The 17,062-nt window shown below is 37.3% G+C and overlaps 1 protein-coding gene across 38 annotated transcripts in view; it reads right to left on the bottom strand.

Moving 5' to 3' along the window:
- Positions 1-628: 628 nt before the first annotated feature.
- The window catches only part of DST (dystonin), a 289,183-nt gene continuing 272,749 nt past the window's right edge, over positions 629-17,062 (bottom strand). For 17 of the 38 annotated variants that reach the window (XM_038133987.1, XM_038133973.1, XM_038133986.1 and 14 more), the window contains 13 exons: positions 16,787-16,975; positions 16,039-16,168; positions 15,059-15,222; positions 14,573-14,735; positions 12,947-13,101; positions 12,714-12,788; positions 11,849-11,866; positions 8,802-8,919; positions 7,332-7,400; positions 6,385-6,584; positions 5,827-5,934; positions 3,039-3,162; positions 1,615-1,880 (listed from right to left, as the gene is read on the bottom strand). In XM_038133987.1, coding sequence (XP_037989915.1) covers positions 1,615-1,880; positions 3,039-3,162; positions 5,827-5,934; positions 6,385-6,584; positions 7,332-7,400; positions 8,802-8,919; positions 11,849-11,866; positions 12,714-12,788; positions 12,947-13,101; positions 14,573-14,735; positions 15,059-15,222; positions 16,039-16,168; positions 16,787-16,975 — 1,779 coding nt within the window. Of the gene's footprint in view, positions 1,881-3,038; positions 3,163-5,826; positions 5,935-6,384; positions 6,585-7,331; positions 7,401-8,801; positions 8,920-11,848; positions 11,867-12,713; positions 12,789-12,946; positions 13,102-14,572; positions 14,736-15,058; positions 15,223-16,038; positions 16,169-16,786; positions 16,976-17,062 lie in introns of all 38 variants that reach the window. The other 21 variants (XM_038134003.1, XM_038134006.1, XM_038134001.1 and 18 more) reach the window with 9 other exon arrangements.

Genomic DNA, 17,062 nt, shown 5'->3' on the forward strand with positions numbered 1-17,062 from the left:
ATTTCAGCTATCATGTGTAAATATTGAAAACTATCCAAGGGTGTTGGGGGTTTCAAAAAGCACCAAAGTCATTCTGATCTATTTTAATGTTCAAGGAAAGCAATCACTGGATGCATAGAAGCAACAGGAGAGGTGAAAAATGGAAAGATAAAATAGTGCAGCAGAGACTGATGCTTCAGTAATCAGTAAACACTTGTGCTGATTCCCAAGCCAGGCAGGACCAGCTGATCATGGCTTTCTACAAACCTTTGTACAACTCTGTGTTGAAAGAAATCCTGATACAAATGGAGTTTGGTTGATTCAATTATCTTTTGAGTATCATTTTGTTTATCTGGCCAAATCCCACACAAGTCTTTCTGATATTATTCGAAAGTTCTAGAGATTCTGTCACTACTTACCACAGCATCTATCCAGCCATGCTACAGCATTCCCATTTGAAGCTGCACCTTTTTTCCAGTGAAATAGAGCTATTAGCTATCCTTTCAATGCATCCATGAATGGCTAGAATGTTTCACTGACTGACAGAGCAAGTGAATTACTCTCTATGCCGGTTATACATGGTATATAAATGACACAGTTTAATATGGAGAAAATAACTGTCGACACACAATAATTACATATAATTTCATATGCTCTGATATGTGCAATTTAGTGTTTTATTAAACAAATACAGTAGCTAACCAAAATCAGATAGCTGATAATGGGAAATAACATTAAAACCTGTGTTCCTATGGTAATTATTGGTCATCTGAAATGGCATATGCTCTAAAACATAACACAGAAAATTACCTTCCTGTGAAATAAGAAATACAATAGAAATAAAGTTAAGGGACATGTTTATTTCTGAGCTTTCTGCAAGCAAAATTGCTTTGATACAAAATGAGTTCAATGATACAGTGCTACCATCCACTCAAGCAAAAGAAAACCTCACATTTACATGAATGCACTTTATATTGATATTCTTACAGAATAGTAGTTCAGATATCCAGAATGTGTCTGGCCTCATTGAAAGCAATGGCACAGAAATGCTGCAAGGTATTGGAGTATCATATTATTGGCAAGTGCTTAATTAACTCTGTGAGTTCTCTGAGAGATGCTGTATAAATAAGGGTACTGTGAATGTGTGTTTGTATTCCTTATTAGGTTTGACATACATCATTTAGTGTTTGTTTAGTTAGCTCAAAATGTGTAATTGTGTCTTTTGGCTTTCAGTTTTCTCTTTTTCTTTTTTAAAGAAAAATCATGAGGTATCCTTTACTGTTAACTAATGACATAGTGACAGGCCTTTTTTATTGAGGTTGCAGAGACTTACTGTACATTCAGTACACTGTACATTCGGCAATTATTTTTAGTGTACTTTCTACATGTTACTGTGTACAACTGTTAGTTTACATTAGAACTCTTCCCCTTCTCACAGGATATGGCAAAACAAAAAAAAAAATCTGACAAAAATTATACACATAAAATAAGAAGACAAATACACAAATAAGGCCATCTGCAGAATTAAAAATCCACCTCTTGCGATATTTCACAGTAATTTCTACATAATATTTTACATCTTATGAACTTAAATATTTAATGCAAAAGGAAAAGACCTTTATGGAGCCAATCATATTATCTCTTCAAGGACTTGTCCGATTTGCTGGCTAGTGGCCTTCTCTGGGGGGTTGGAATTTTAGAAGGCTTGGCGGATCCTGGCCGAGAACCTGCTCGGGGCGTCGGCCTGCTTGCAGCAGGAACAGTCTCTGACATATCTGAGCACACAGACTGGATTTCTGAAATGTCAAAGTCAGACGCGTCACTGCCGCGGCGGCTGCTTGACCTGCTGCCAGCCTTGCTTCCTGCTCGGCTACCAGGTCTGCTTGGAGTTCTTCTGGTGTCTAGAAAGAGAGAAGGTAACCACCGGGTTTAAAGGTAAGGATGGAAAACCTGTGCAGGTCTTTCCTAGGTCTTTGGCAACACCAAAAATTCCTCGTTTCACAAACTAAACTTCAGAAGTCTGGCAGGCAAGCTAAATGATGTTGTGTCTCATACTAAAGAAAAGGAAATGCAAGATCAAATGCTGACACATAGTTAATTCATCACTAGCACATCTTATTAAAAATGCATTATCCTGTCAGCTTTTCTTGACTTTCTAGACATGCATTGTACCTTCACTCAACAGCCAGAGACTTCATTTCCCCTGCCATTTTCTCAGCTATTAATTGAAAAAAAAATATCATATCTGGTTTCTTCATGCATTCATGATTTCTAAATATAGGCATCTTGGAGATGCAAATGAACATCCCACTATTTAAATGTATACCACTCTTTAAAAAAAAATTCAAATCCATACAGATGAAAGCTGCAAGTAAACAAGGGCAAAGTAGATGTCCTGCCCAACAAAGGGCTGAGAAGATGAGCTCTCAGCAAGTCTGCTAAGTAAAAGCCTGCCCAGACAATGTGCCATGAAGAAAAAAATGCAACAAGGAATCTTAAACAGAAAACAATTAATGTGGTTTTTTCATAATTTTCCAATTACTTATTAAGTATTTTTGATCTTCACAAATCTGGTCCCCTGCACGTATGAAGAACACTGTGTTGCAAAGCACAGCTTCACTGCTTTCTATTTTTGTATACTGCTTTTAAAATCTCTGTGGGATATTCCATTAATAAGGCAATCTACAGCTGCTCCCTGCAGTTCTTCCAAAAGAAATGGACAGGTCATGACTAAGTGACTCCTTTGCTGCATCACAATTGAGAACAACTTGAATACTGTAAAGAACTGGATCCTTTGAGTAAATGCTTCTTCCCTAGATCCTTGGGCAGACAGACTGGAGGTACCATTGTTGAGAAGACTGCAGTCATGAATTCACACATCCAGAGCTGAACATGTGAATGGAGGGCCTGATTATGTGTACCCTCAGCAATGGGCAGACTGTACCACTTTTACTCCTTCTCACTCTTCTGACATCTCCCTTGAACCCTAATGTGACCTTAAGTACTCAGGTGGAAAACAAAGCAAGAGACAGATCAGTCTCTGAAGTCAAGACACTCACCTGCAAACTGAGCTCTGACTCTGGTAGCTGCTGTTGACAGGATGCCACTGTCTTCTCCTGAGTGGAAACCCTTCCCTGATAGATACCCTGGCAGTCTGAGTTTACTTCCTTGAATTGGTGTTCCCTATGCAAACCAAAACAAAATTAAAAAATGAACTGAAGATAAGGACTGGTATTAGGGGCTACATAGCTTAAAATGTAGTCATCATAACATTCACTGTGAATTTGAAATATTGGTTTAAGCCACTATGGGCATTATTCATAATGTGAAGTTTAGAATGTTCCTTTAGCAGTTTGCATTTGAAGTAGTCCAAATGTAAAACAACAACAACAAAAGAATAATTTCGACAGTCTGCTAAACATTTTAGCATCTTTGTGTGGATTTCAACACATATGAAGAAAGAAAAAAGCTACCTTTTTACAATTAGTCAAGCAGGTAAGATTAGTTGATGGTACATACTGAGATTTTATATCTGCATAACTTGAATTTCCACCATTCTGGCTGTAGTTATAGGTGATGAAAATATTTTTAAAATTGAAAAAAGGCTACCAAATTTCAGAAACCTTTTGCTAGGAGGAAAAAAAACCCAAGTCAAAACAAGAGAAAACAGAAAAAAGGGCATAGGACTAACTGTAAAAGTTCCAGTTGCTAATATACTACCTTACAGTGTCTCTACTACTCAGTCTTACCCTGCTTTCTTATTTCTGAAATGAGTCTTGATTTACAATCTGCCACAAATCAGAAAATTTCTTTCACAGCCACAAAAATTGAATCATCAGATCTCAAATGAGTATCACTCACTAAATAAGAGGTGTGTGCAAATAAGAGGAAAACTACAGTACTCACAGTAATTTAATACCACAAAATACTACGTAAATATTCAAAAATAAGAAAAGAACAGTGCAGCGATGAATGCAGTTTGTGGAGCGGCCTGGATCCCAGGATCCTGCATTCTGTGTCTTTGATCCCCATACGATTGTAGGTAGAATTAGGTACTGAAAACCAAGATCCAGAGAAGCGTGTTGGAAGCTGCCTTGAGCTAAGAACAGAGCAGAGGCTTGGCAGGAGCTTGCCTGGCAGCTGCCAGTTCAGAACCACTTCTGGCACATCTGAACAAAAGAGTGCTGAGATGCTACAGAGCAATCTGCTGGCCCTGAGAGGGCAGGTCCAATATTAAACTCTCATTAAAGCCAAGTACAGTGCTTGACATACAGCTAGCCCAACCCTCTGCTATACAGACACTGCTTGGGAGAAAGGGAACACTGTTGCCTCCACTGAAGCTGCTGCACTCTGGGCAAGGCATTGGGATAGAATCACCAGAGCAAAAAATAAAACTCGCCTGTTCTTCAGTTTTGCCCTAAGCCCAAATGAAGTTTACATATAAAATGAATAACTGCTCTCTTGGGCAGTAAATGCTGCAGAATTCCTTAGAAATTCACTGAACCTACCCCACCCTAACCATTCTGTTTATAATCTTAAGCCACAGTGGTTTACATAAAAGAAACTCACTGAAACTACTGGCAGTTGGAAGAGCAGATAAGAAATACAGTGCCCCCATATGAAATCAAGCCAGCTGCTTTCCTGTCATTGTAATTCAATGAAAACAACACCTTTCCATGTCTATAAACCCTTTAATGTACCATCAATTAATCTTTCACTGCAGTTACCAGCTAAGAGATGAAAAAAATACAGGAATATGTTAGAAACTGACAACTGACTAAACTCTGTGCTGTTAATCAGTCTAAGCCACAGCCCCATGTGCTTGCAGTGCTGTACCCACAAACACACCTGCAGTGTGCACAACAACACTCACGGAAGGGAGGAAGAAGTTTGTTGTGCATCTTTGAGCAAAGCCATGCTGTGGTTATGGAAACTTCACACCAGAAGGTGTCACATGAACAGCAATAGGCATCAAAATGCAGATTTGTGAAAAGCAGATACAACAGAGGGGGTGGTAGCACAAGCCTCTCTTCTCCAAGCCCTCCATCCAACCCAGGGCAAAAGTAACTCCCACAAATGACACATCAGTGTGCGGCCTGATCCAGCTGCAATCTTTTCACTGACTGTAATGACATTAGAGCAAACACTTTGGCTTCAAGCCTCTTTAAATTTTGGTCATACAGCCTAATTGCCAGCATAATCCTAATGGCTATACTAGCAATTTCCATGTAAGCCATGCTAGTTTCCTGTTAAGTCATCAAATAGCTATCTTATTAGAGCAATGATTGGTCACTACCCCCCCTAAACAAAACTTTCAGTTGTTGTACAGATTTATGTATCACAGCCAGAGTTTTTTGCCATCTTCTCACTGTGATTGGATATTTCTTTGTTTAGTGGTTTTGCACTAGAGATCATGATTTATTAATCTCGTGTCTGCAGTTCAGAAACACTGTAGTACTTAATGAATTCAAACTAAACAATTTTAGGAAAGAAACCTTCAAAGTATATTGAATGTTTTATTTTTCTTTTAATGAAGGACTTTTCCACATTTACTCAACTGTTTCATTCTATACTTTTCTGATTTATTAAGCTTTTGAGCTTTAAACATTAGCTCATTGAGGCTGTATTTTCCTAAAAGTTAAAAAACCCCATGAATACAACATTAAAAAAAAAACCAAACACTTGGGGGGAAGTAAGAAATAATTTGACAAAGGTCTAAAACAAAGACAATGCATTAATATACACAGGATGTTGCAGCTCAGAAGTACTGAAACTCTAGTGACTGTTAGTGAAGTGACAGTTTTAGTGAAGGAAGTCATTAGACTAGAATTTCTGTCCTTACTGTACCTCTGCAGAAGACCCTTGATAGTCTGAGGATTCTGGTGGCTTAGGAGTTGATGTTTTGCTGTTTGTCAACCATGGTTTACCATAGTTGCGTGTTAAATGATGTGGTGTCTGTATGAAACAATGGTAAATCAAAATGTGAAGGACAGTAGAGGAAAACTATGTCATGGAGAAGGATACCCAGGCTTTCAAAATCTCAGCAGAAATAAAATCTAAGCAGAAAAAGTTAATGACAAATGTTCTAAAATGAAGAGATGACAGAGTTTATTTTTCAAGTGAAATGGAGAGGTTTGTTGATCTTTCAGAGCAGTTCCCAAACTGCCTGTTAGCTCATGTGGCACCTTAAACGTAGAAATTCTTCTAATGCCATATTGCAAACAAACAGTAGAGAAAACATATTGAAAACACTCTCATATCCACCTCAGACTAATGAAATAAAATGGAAATACTTTTTCTCCATCAGCTAGAGAAAGCACCAATATTACTGGAGTGAGGAAAAACTCAGAAATTCAATCTATATCCCATCTGTTAACCAGTGCAATTTTGCAGGATTCTCCTTACCTTCGGTGTACTTGTAGTAACAGCTTGTGGGGCAGCTGCCTGGCCAGCTTGACTTGACAGAGAAGTAGATCTGTTGGGAGAAGCACCTCTTGAAGAGGGTCGTGATCTACGGCCCCTTGGTCGGAAAGCTGCCATGCTCTGACTGGCCCCATCTGCCAAAATGAATTTTTCACGCAGCTCCACATTTGTCCTCCCTTTAGCTGCAAAGAGAGGCGTTCATTGACTCAGACATGAAAGCTGTCACAAGGCTGTTTATTGCCATTTCTGCCATGCCAACTCCAACACATTTTAACAATAAATAAAATGCATTACCGTGTAATGCATTTATTTTAGACACAGAGGAGTTATGTGCAGGACTTACTTATTCTAATACTTTATGCCAGCAGGAATGAACCACTGTCAAAGGAAGTCAGCGTGATAATGGAATGCTCAACGTGCTAAATCATTGTTAATCAATCAACTATTAATACACGGACACAACCTGATGGGCAGTTTTGCTAACTCTACAGCTATTCATAATAAATAATACTTGCTTGGACATTCTAGAAGAAATTACAGGAAAGCAGCAAATATATTTATTCAAAACTATGAAGTTATGTAGTTTGGCAACATGCAATGATGAACATAAAACCCAAACTATGATGAGGTAATTGGTGGCTAAGCTCTCTCACACACACATACAAACACATACGAGAAAATGTTCTGCATGAATAAATGCAAGACATGTTAGCATTTAACTGTGTCAGTGTGAATGGCAATTGTTTTTGAAACACTCTTCAAGCGTGTCAAAAAAATTAGCTTGCAAAGCACCAGCCCATGTAGGAACATGTTAAGCTAAATATGATGGGTGAAGCATATAGCTAAAAGTATACATATATTAAAAAAGCGGGAAGGAAATTAAGAGGGAGAAGAAGAGGAGAAGGAGACAAAGAGAGGGGTTTGCCAACCTATAGTAGGCTGAGTGGTAATTGAAGAGTTTGATTCCGAACGTAACATTTTACTCCCGTGATGATGAACTAGAAAAAATGACACAGGACATGGGTCACATTAAAGAAAATCGTTAGCAGGAGAAGAAATCAAGTACAGCAGCTGCATATGCAAGAGACTGGGAGCACCAGGCCAAAAGACAGGACTTGAGCAAAAGCTATCCCTAAGCGTTCTGAGGTGAGTTCTCAAAGGTTTCCTAGGCAAAAAGGAAATGGCGTTTGGACAGACTCAGCTACAGTCCCAGCTGTATTTATCTGCTGACATAAAGAAGTAATACAAGTTAAAGAGATTTTATGTGACTAGGTGCAGTACTTTTAAAACTGTTTATGACAACAGTTCTTCGAAATGTGAGTCATCTGAATGCACAAGGAGCACTTGGTGGAAATGCAAATTTGCTAGGTGAAGTGGTTTAGGAAAAGTTTGAACCTGCATCACTGATTTCAACCAGGCAAGGATTAGGTAGCATTGCACAACATCCAGTGATGTTGATTTTACAGAGTATTCTAACAGGTATTCTTTAGACCCACTGTGTTGACATCTGCTCACATATACCCAAGAAAAAGGGTCCTTCTTTTATTCCTTTCTACTTCTAGTCCTCAATAGTGCAGAACAGTAGAAAATAAAATGTGCCTCAGAAGATCTGGCTTCATTGAAGGGTTAACTTGGTTAGTTCTGTTGCACCCCAAACATTTTTCTCAGGTTTATTGATGGGTAGACTGTTATAATTCATTCCTAGGTTGACACGGAAAGATATAATACTTAATGAATATCCAATAATTTATTGGAATTCCTTATTACAGTCCTCAATATTGTGTACTGAGAAAACAGCTCATCTGATGCAATGCCCTGGAGGGCTCAGTGATACAGCACTCCCTGCTCCCACGGAGCACAAGGTCCTCCGGACCAGATCATTTTCCACTTGCTTCGTGTAAGGCTCAGGGCTCTACTAAGTGCTTCTGGGGAAGATGCCAAGGACAAGACAAGGTTGCAAAGGTAGAGACTTAAAGACTGGGAAGAGTCACTGGCCAGAGGTTTTTGTGATGGTGGTGTTACTCATCAATTCAATTGCCTTATTTTGACTTACTGTGTTGCTGAGAAGGTTTTATTGGACATTTCCGTGTGCTACTTCTGCCGAGTCATACAAGGCACTTACATACCATAAAGTCTATCTGGGCTAAGTTCAGTTCTTACTTACACTACTATAACACTGAAGGAACTGTGCAGAAGACACCACAGTTTTTCCAGACATACATCAGTGCAACTGAAGAGGATCTCAACCATGTGATTTAAAGTTCACAAAAATGTGACATTTAGTGGGATGATGTTTACAACAACTGGCATTTTATACAAGTCCATCTCCATCTTGAGACAATGAATGGTGACTGCATCCAAATAATATGCTGCAAGTCTTTAACAGTTCTGTTACATACCACGGCAAGGATCATTTTTCACTAAGAACTCATCAAGTGCCATCCAGCCACCTCCAACACGGACCATGACCGTACTTCTTAGGATACGAACAAGGCGCAGTTGTTGAGAGTCACCAAACTGCAATAAAAATCAAATGACAGTCTGAGCTTCTCAGGCATTCAGATGCAGTTCAACACTGATAGGTTAAAAAAAATCAGACATTTAAAAAATTATTTTGATATTTAATAATTAGTAAATGCTAAAAATCAATTTATTTATGCAGATTATTAAAGCTGTTAAGATTTCAAATCAGATGGCACTGCATTAATCAAAAGAAGATGGCAGGATGGTAAGAAACTCAGGTTTAATTTTATGTTTGATTCTCAAATGTCTGAGGTCATAAAAGAAGCAAAATTAGTAGTACATTATTTGATTGGTTACATTCTGCTTTTGTGCAAATTAATGAAAACCTATTTGCATTATTTCACTGGTAAAATCTTAAGCAGACACTCTTCTGCAACAGTCTTGGTTTTTAATGTTGTCAGCTGAAAGGAAGGCAGCATCACTTCAAACAATCAGTATATAATCTGGAAATTCAATGTGTTATGAGTGTTGCACAGTTCTATCAATTGATTCATCTATGGGAATATTTTCAGGTATAGCACTACAGTGCTGATACTGCTTACCTATAGCAAGGTGCATGTGAGGAAGGGAACATTAAAGAAGCAATGAATGATTAATAATTATAATTATGTTTGTCATTCCTCTGACTACACATCAAGGTTCTTCACAATTCAAGAGATGAGAGTCTGTTACAAAGTTCTTGTATGAGTCCTTTGGGCTGATGGCCAGGCCTAATGCATATTTTGCTCTTGAAACCCGTGTAACAAAACCTTCTGTACGCAGTACCTTCACTAAAATTCGGATCAAAGAAAGCATGACCAAAATGCTGACCTCACAATCTCAAAAAACTAACCAGAAGAATTCAGTACTTTTAAGCCAGCACTACTAAAATATTTTGATACCAGATCACCAGGCCAAGTGCAGTGCACCCTCACACAAACATGCAGAGCACTCTCTAAAACCAGTGGGAGTTGAATGCCCCTCTTTGGGACAATCTCTGACCCTTGGAGAACGTTGGCCATAATTCAACTGTACCTATTTCCTCCAGTGAGGGGACTGAACAAGCCACACAAAAAATGTGCTCCCTACTTGTTAGATGACTTTAGTTATTTGGTACTATTCAAGCCAAGAAGAGAGAATAAGTTTAAAGGAATATTACTTTTAGGAACCAAACAAAAGCAAAGCTTGCTTCTTAATTCAATAATAAATTGTATTTGTTATAAGTAAGAATATTCATATGAGCATTATTTCTGAGAGATTTTAATAATGAATTCAATATGTGCCAAACAAAGAACCATTTTATATATGTAGATTGCAGGCTTTTTTTAAAAGGCATCCAAATTAACACTGTTTATTTTCATTGGCTTGTTCCTACCATTTTTTTTCCTAGTGATTCTGAAGATAGTATCTTTCTTCTTTTCTTTATTTTTTTCCCCATCACAGCCTAATTAGTCAGTTGGACCCCATCAGACAACTACACCGAGGGTCAAATATAGTGTGCTTTGGAAACTGCCCGGCTAGCTGAGGGTAATTCAGAAAGTGGAGCTGGAAAGTAACACAGTAATACAATAGTACCTATCACTGCATTTCTTCTTATGGTAACTCAGTTGATTTCCTTCCTAAAATAGCCTGGTACTACTTTCTTTAAACAGTATTTAACATTATTTCAAATAACCAGAGGTAAAAAACATAAAGGAGTTTAAGCTACAAAAAGGCCTGTTCTTGACAATAGCCTGTAGGTGCCGTTCTGCATCAGTAAGAGCTTCTCAAGAAATGCTCTACGTTCCCCAGATCTGAGAGTACAGATAAGAGGATTAACATAATTTCAAACAGTTCTTTCAAAAAAGAGACTTGTCCTATATGTAGAAAATATTTTAAATTATTGCTCAGATGTATTGCTTGAGGCATGTGGCAAGGTTATCCACTTTATGAAGCTCTATGCTTTCTCCTTTACTTTAACAGGCTCTGCTAGTAAACAAGAGTGCACCCACATTTTCAACACCCTGAGATTTAAAATAGCTACTGCTGTTGGTGCTAGCATGTCCAGAATGGATTACATCCGTTATTGCCTTTTTAAAAGCATAAGACTAATTTGATAGCTGGTTTGCATAGGGCATTTCCATTCTTACTGGGCAGATGTGATATAGCCCTTCAGGAAGCTGTGTATCAGGAGTAAGTGCTGGGCAGATCTCCTCCTGAGGGAGGATTCACCACTGACACAGCTGACACAAAGTATTCTTAAACACAGCTCCAGCACATTATAGACTTGCCATAGCTCCTTGAAAACACTTTGGGAGAGGGATTAGTCTACAGGGGAACAGCAATTTTATTTTGCCTATCTCTAAAATATGTATTTATAGAGTCACTGTGTTAGGAAAGAAAATAATAACTATCAGCTAGGTTTTTAATCAGTCTGCTTGGTTGCTTAGAGACTATACCTTTTTTTTGCAAAGATGAAAGTATTTTTTGTGAAATTTGCAATAAATAAGTGATAAGACACTAGGATGTGTTTGCCATGATTAGCCTTTAATCAAATAGCCTAAAAAAAAATTACAGAATTTGACTATAAAACTGATTAGATAATTGTAATCTCCACAATTGCAGTTTAAATGCTCAAGATTTTTTCCTATGGGAATTGCTGCTGACTATTATCTGGTTCCTTTAAAAGTAATCTCCTTAATGAGGAAAATGACCAAAGAAAGCAGGTGAGGGATTGTAGAGGAGGGATCCTAAGACAAGGAATGCTCCATAGCATTTTAAAGAAATTCCACAGCTGACCAGCAATGAATAAGCTGAAAATTAAAGGATGGCAAGAAGGCTGATCATTGCAAGCTTAGATCACTATGTGTTAGGGAAAAAAAAAAAAAAAAAAAGAGACAGAATAACAAAAAAACCAAACCAAAAAACCCAAAAAAACTTCATAACACATTCCACTGGTTTATACCTGATTTCCCAGGAAGAACTGATAAGAAATGAAAAATGGAAGAAAGACACGATTAGTTTACAGGAAATTCTCTACATGACCTAGAACACATGCAAACTAACACATTAGACATTCTAAATAAAGTATCTACTTGAGAGATGAGCAGGTAGCTAGCCATCCAGAGACTGAATATTGGAAAATATTCAAGGCCTTTGTTTCCTTCCCATTGCTGTTTCTGTGGTCTTTTAAAATCTACAAGTACTTATTAATCTCTCTTAGCCAAATATTGCATCTTTTACCTCAAATTGTTCTGGTTATTGAATCCAGGAGTAGAAGATCTTCCTCTACTGTGTGATATTCATTTTTCTGTGATCTAAAATAATTCTGCAGGTAGCTAACACTTTGCTTATATTCAGAAGTACACATGTTCCAATAAAATGACAAAAGAGTGTAAAAACGATTGAATACACTTTGGAAAAAGATTTTTCAAGTACCACACAATACCAGAAGAAAATATCAGTCACTGTTTTTATGAAACTAATAGAAAAACAGCTACAGTTTAAACACCTAAGGTATCTAGGCAGAAAGATCAGCTTTTCAGGATATATTGTACATATGTATGCATGTGTATGGATATGTGCTGTTAGCTCTTAAAAATTCCTATGACTGAAAACAGCTTCAGTAGTTTGAGTGAAAATAAATACAGGCATCAGCAGTTTTCCAGATTTTTAGACTATATGCTCTAATAAGAAAAAAAAATTGGACAATCTTAAGGAAAGTGTGTAATTGTCATACAAGATTCTCATGAATTCATATAGCCTAATTCCTTGTGTAAACCATGTCATATGAAGAAAGCTGAAAGAACTGAAGTTCTTAAAAGACTTACCCTGTACTTGTTATCCCCAATCTGTTCCACTTGAAACCGTTTCGCACATTTACATTTCGCTACCTGCCTTGTTACCTGCAAAAAACCAAGAGGATAATTATTTTAAATATCACATTTCCAAAGATTTTTGTACCTACTAAGTTTCAAATTAAAGAGGAATGAATATAAAATGAATTATTATAGAATATGACCCCAGTAGAACAGAATGCAACCTAAGAAAGCAGAGAACATACCTCATCTTCAATTTTGTCAGCATCTGTGAGAGGCTTGTATGCATCCTTGTTCGGATGAAGAGCTGCTACAAATTCATAATAGTCAATATATCCATCACCATCTCTATCAAAAATGTCTGCGACAGCACTCATTTCAAGTCGGCTTGTAGGGAACTCTGCAGGACAAAGACAGCAACACAAATTGTTTCGCTTTTCAATGCGATTACAATGAGAAGCTTTACCACAAATATTAGACGGTGATTAGGCATTTGGTGACAGATAGTGCTTATCAAAAAAATAAGGACATTCAAACAAGTGAAGGAATATTTCTGAAAATATTCCCAATTTGAATCTCCACTGTTACCCAGATATTGGATAAAAATGAGTACCAAAGTGTGGCTTAAAGACAGAGACAAAACCAAGGGGACAGATTAAACTGTAAAATATATATGGGGGGGGTGTCAACATTTTGACCTTCAAAGTGCATAAAATACCAGAAATTAACAAGACAAATAGTTAGTGAGGAAAGTCAAGCAAGCATTTCAGTGCTGATTAAATCTGGAATGCGAAGCCTTCTCAATGCAGATCCATGGATGGTGTTTCATGAAGTCCTTCTTTAGATGAAGGTCACAGCAGAGATTCTCAAGGAAATGGTCAAAGAAAATTTCAAGGTGATGAACAGGGATTGTATCAGGAGTGTTTGGTGGTCATCATAAATTGATACCAACTGAAGTAGAAGAGTAAACTATTTAACCTCTTGGTGGTATCAGGTTTTTTTCATTAATTTTTATTAATTCAAGCAAAACAGCAATATTCACATATAGTGATCCTTTACTGCATTATCTAAAGCAGGGGGAAAATATACAGAGTACAATATCTTCCTACTGAGTAACACTAAAATTAAACACTAGAAGCAGTCCAGTTCTGAATCATTACTGTCCAAAGCAAAGTCTCCATGATCTGAAGATAAAGGAATATTTTAAGTATTAGGTCCTTGCCTGTTATGAGTCCATTCCTAGAAGGACATTTGATCACATATACGGTGTGGAAGACTTACATTACCACCATAACTAAGGGCTACTGATCCACCAGGAAAGCTGGGAAAATTCCTTTCTAGTTTGACTGCTTGGCATTTTAAGCCTTACTATATAGGTATATGAATATTGTCATGGCTCATGGAAACACTGGTTTCAAAAATTACACAGTTTCCTTCTATAACTGAAACTATTCTATGTAAGTTCTTTAATAAAAATCATATGATCCTATGAACTGATTTTAACATCATCTTTAGGTTCCATAAAGTACTTTTTACTATTATGAGTAATCAATCAAAAAGTAATTGTTAAAGTAGCTAGTCGTACTATAAGAATGACAACGTGAGTTCAATAAACCAGCAAACTACTAATTAGACAATAATATAAATGTGACATTTGTAACCTGATTCACAACGTAAAAAAACTAGAAAGAGTTTCTAGACTCTAGAAATATTTTCAAGTAAAATAATTATACTCTAATAATAATTAATAAATTCAAAAAGAAAATCTGTGACCTTCTAACACAATAAAATGCATAGGTCACACTATGTAGACAATAAGATTTCATGAGATGTTGTTCCAATCTCAACAGTACATTAATTTTAAAACTTACTTGAAGAAAGAATTCCATCAATGAATTCCTGTCTTGTAATCTTTCCATCCTGATCTTTATCAATCCTCCTAAAGAAGTCCATCACACGAGACTTCTTATGGTTCATCCATCGCATGTATTTCTTCCTCCAAATATCAAAATCAAAGTTGGCAAATTCTCTCAGCTTAATAAAAAACAGAAAGAACTTTATTCAGCTGAAATCCATCAGTCTAGAACATCAATGAGATAGATACCATCTGTGTTTTGTTGAATAATTGATTTTTTGAGGACCTATGCAAGCATTTTAAGTATCTCAGCTCTCCTAATTTAAAATGATGATGACAGCTTTTAAAGCACATTAAAACACCTGTATCACAGTGTTTCCAGTTAGCTGCGTCATACAATATAATACAACAAATATGGGAGTTATTCACAATATTGGAATTTAATCCAGGGTAAAGAAAATTATGCAAAAAGTAGGTACATTCTGTACAGTGCTTTTCTGACCTCTTCAAGTCTGTCCAAAGCATCATTAAGTTTTCTCCGTCTTTCCAATGCCAGAAGCCAAACTTGCTGCCATTTGCTGACTAAAAGGTTTACCCGTGGATTCTTGGTTTCAATTTGTGCCTGGGCTGCTGAGGGATAAATGCCTGGTGTTGGGGAACGCTTTCCTGTTAAAACATGATAAAAGGCAAAGGGCTCACCCAGTTCAAACAAAACAAATGTTCACATGAAATGCACTTGACCTTTCTAAAAGGTCAAGTTCCTTCCTGTCCCAAATAAGGAGGTCATACCCCAAAATTATTCCATACAGTGGGATTTTTCTTCCTTTTTTACCATTGCTGGGGAACAACCCAGTAGTGTTTACAGCCTCTTTTATCTAGCCAGAAGCAGCTAGTGAGGGCTCCACTAGTCAAGCTGCACAGTTTAAATTAAATCTTCGTAAATCTCTCAGACTTGCAAAGCAAACAACCTCATTTTAGAAGCAGGTTCCATGTATGGGTAAGTATAAAATACAATAGGTAAGTATATCTAAAAATACAAAAAGCAATTTCCTCACTTGATGATTCACCTTCCATTCAACTTCACTGAATACACTTCTAACTGGATGAATATAATTTTATAGACAGTTAGAGCAAAATTTAGTCTCTATACCTCTCTGTGAGGTTGTCTGCACTTTCAGAAAATGGAAGATTTGCAAAGACTCAGCACGTACTTGCTCTTGGAAGTTTAAGGGCACAGGAAAGACTGCACACTTTAAAAATAGCTGTTCATGAAGATTAGGACAAAATGTAAAAATATATGTCTGGTCTATGATATTTCCTCACAATTTATAAAAAATGAGAGATAATTGGAAAAAGTCAGCCAAGAGAATTTTACCCCTTTCAACACAAGTTAATCAAACCTATTAGATTATTAGCAATCTGTAAATTTTACAGATAGAGCAATGGTACATGTGACACACCCCAAAATACGCTGTTACTTACTTCCTGCTCTCCCCTTATCAAGGACAGGAATATGAGATTGTACTGGAGAGGGTTCAAGTGCTTTCCTTTTATAGGTCTTTGTAACTTTATCCACATCAGGCTGTTTTCTGGTCATTTCTTCCATGAATGTCTGTAATCAGATAGAGGGGATCTTAATTAACAATACACAAAAGTAACCAGAGAAATGAAAAACATACACAATAGCAAAACACCAAAGTTAAAAAGAAACCCACTTATAATGCCAGCCTCACAATATAGACACAGATAAATGTTTTGTAGATAAGAAAAATCAGCAGTATAAGCTTTTAAGAGCACTATGGCATGGCCGTTAAAAGAAGGCTAAATCTAAAAACCAATCGGTCAAATTTCTTTATTAACTGTACGTGGTGAGGTGATATGGAACAGAATCTTGCTTCCAAGATCCTGCTGTTCAGACTGCAGTTCACAGAAGTGAGACAGCTCTGGTGTTTAGGCTGGGGTAAATCTATGAGCATTCACTACACCAGCAGCTCCCTCTGGCACTTCATAAACCTATTTTTGATATTTAATCAGTAGAGCCACACTGCAGCACTAGATCTAAGGTGGCATCACTGTCATACATTTCATGAAATGCATTATTCCTAATACTATGCTTGCTTGTATTTAATTATGGTAAGAATAAACAGCCAAGGAGATTCCCACTGGATCACGCAGCGTAGCTGAGATGTGAACCCCGTGTGAGTGACACATGTCACTCACTGATCCTTACCTGATGTTCAGCTATAAGCGCTTTAACCTCCTCAATCTCCTGGGGGATGACCTCTTTGTCTTTTTCAGTTAGTGTAGTCTCTGCCCACTGCAACCAGGACAGCAAGGCTTCCAGCAGCTCCTGGTTAGCAATGAGTCCAGCCAGAGCTCCTGCCAGTCTCTGCTGATGTTGTTTAGCCCATGCTAAGACCTTGACAAAGGAACCAGTACATGAGTATGTGCACATCTGAAACTCTTCACAATGTATTTAAATTTGCTCTGCTAACTGTAAACCCAG

Source organism: Motacilla alba, chromosome 3 (genome assembly GCF_015832195.1).
Source record: "Motacilla alba alba isolate MOTALB_02 chromosome 3, Motacilla_alba_V1.0_pri, whole genome shotgun sequence".
NCBI classification, from domain to species: Eukaryota; Metazoa; Chordata; class Aves; order Passeriformes; family Motacillidae; genus Motacilla; species Motacilla alba.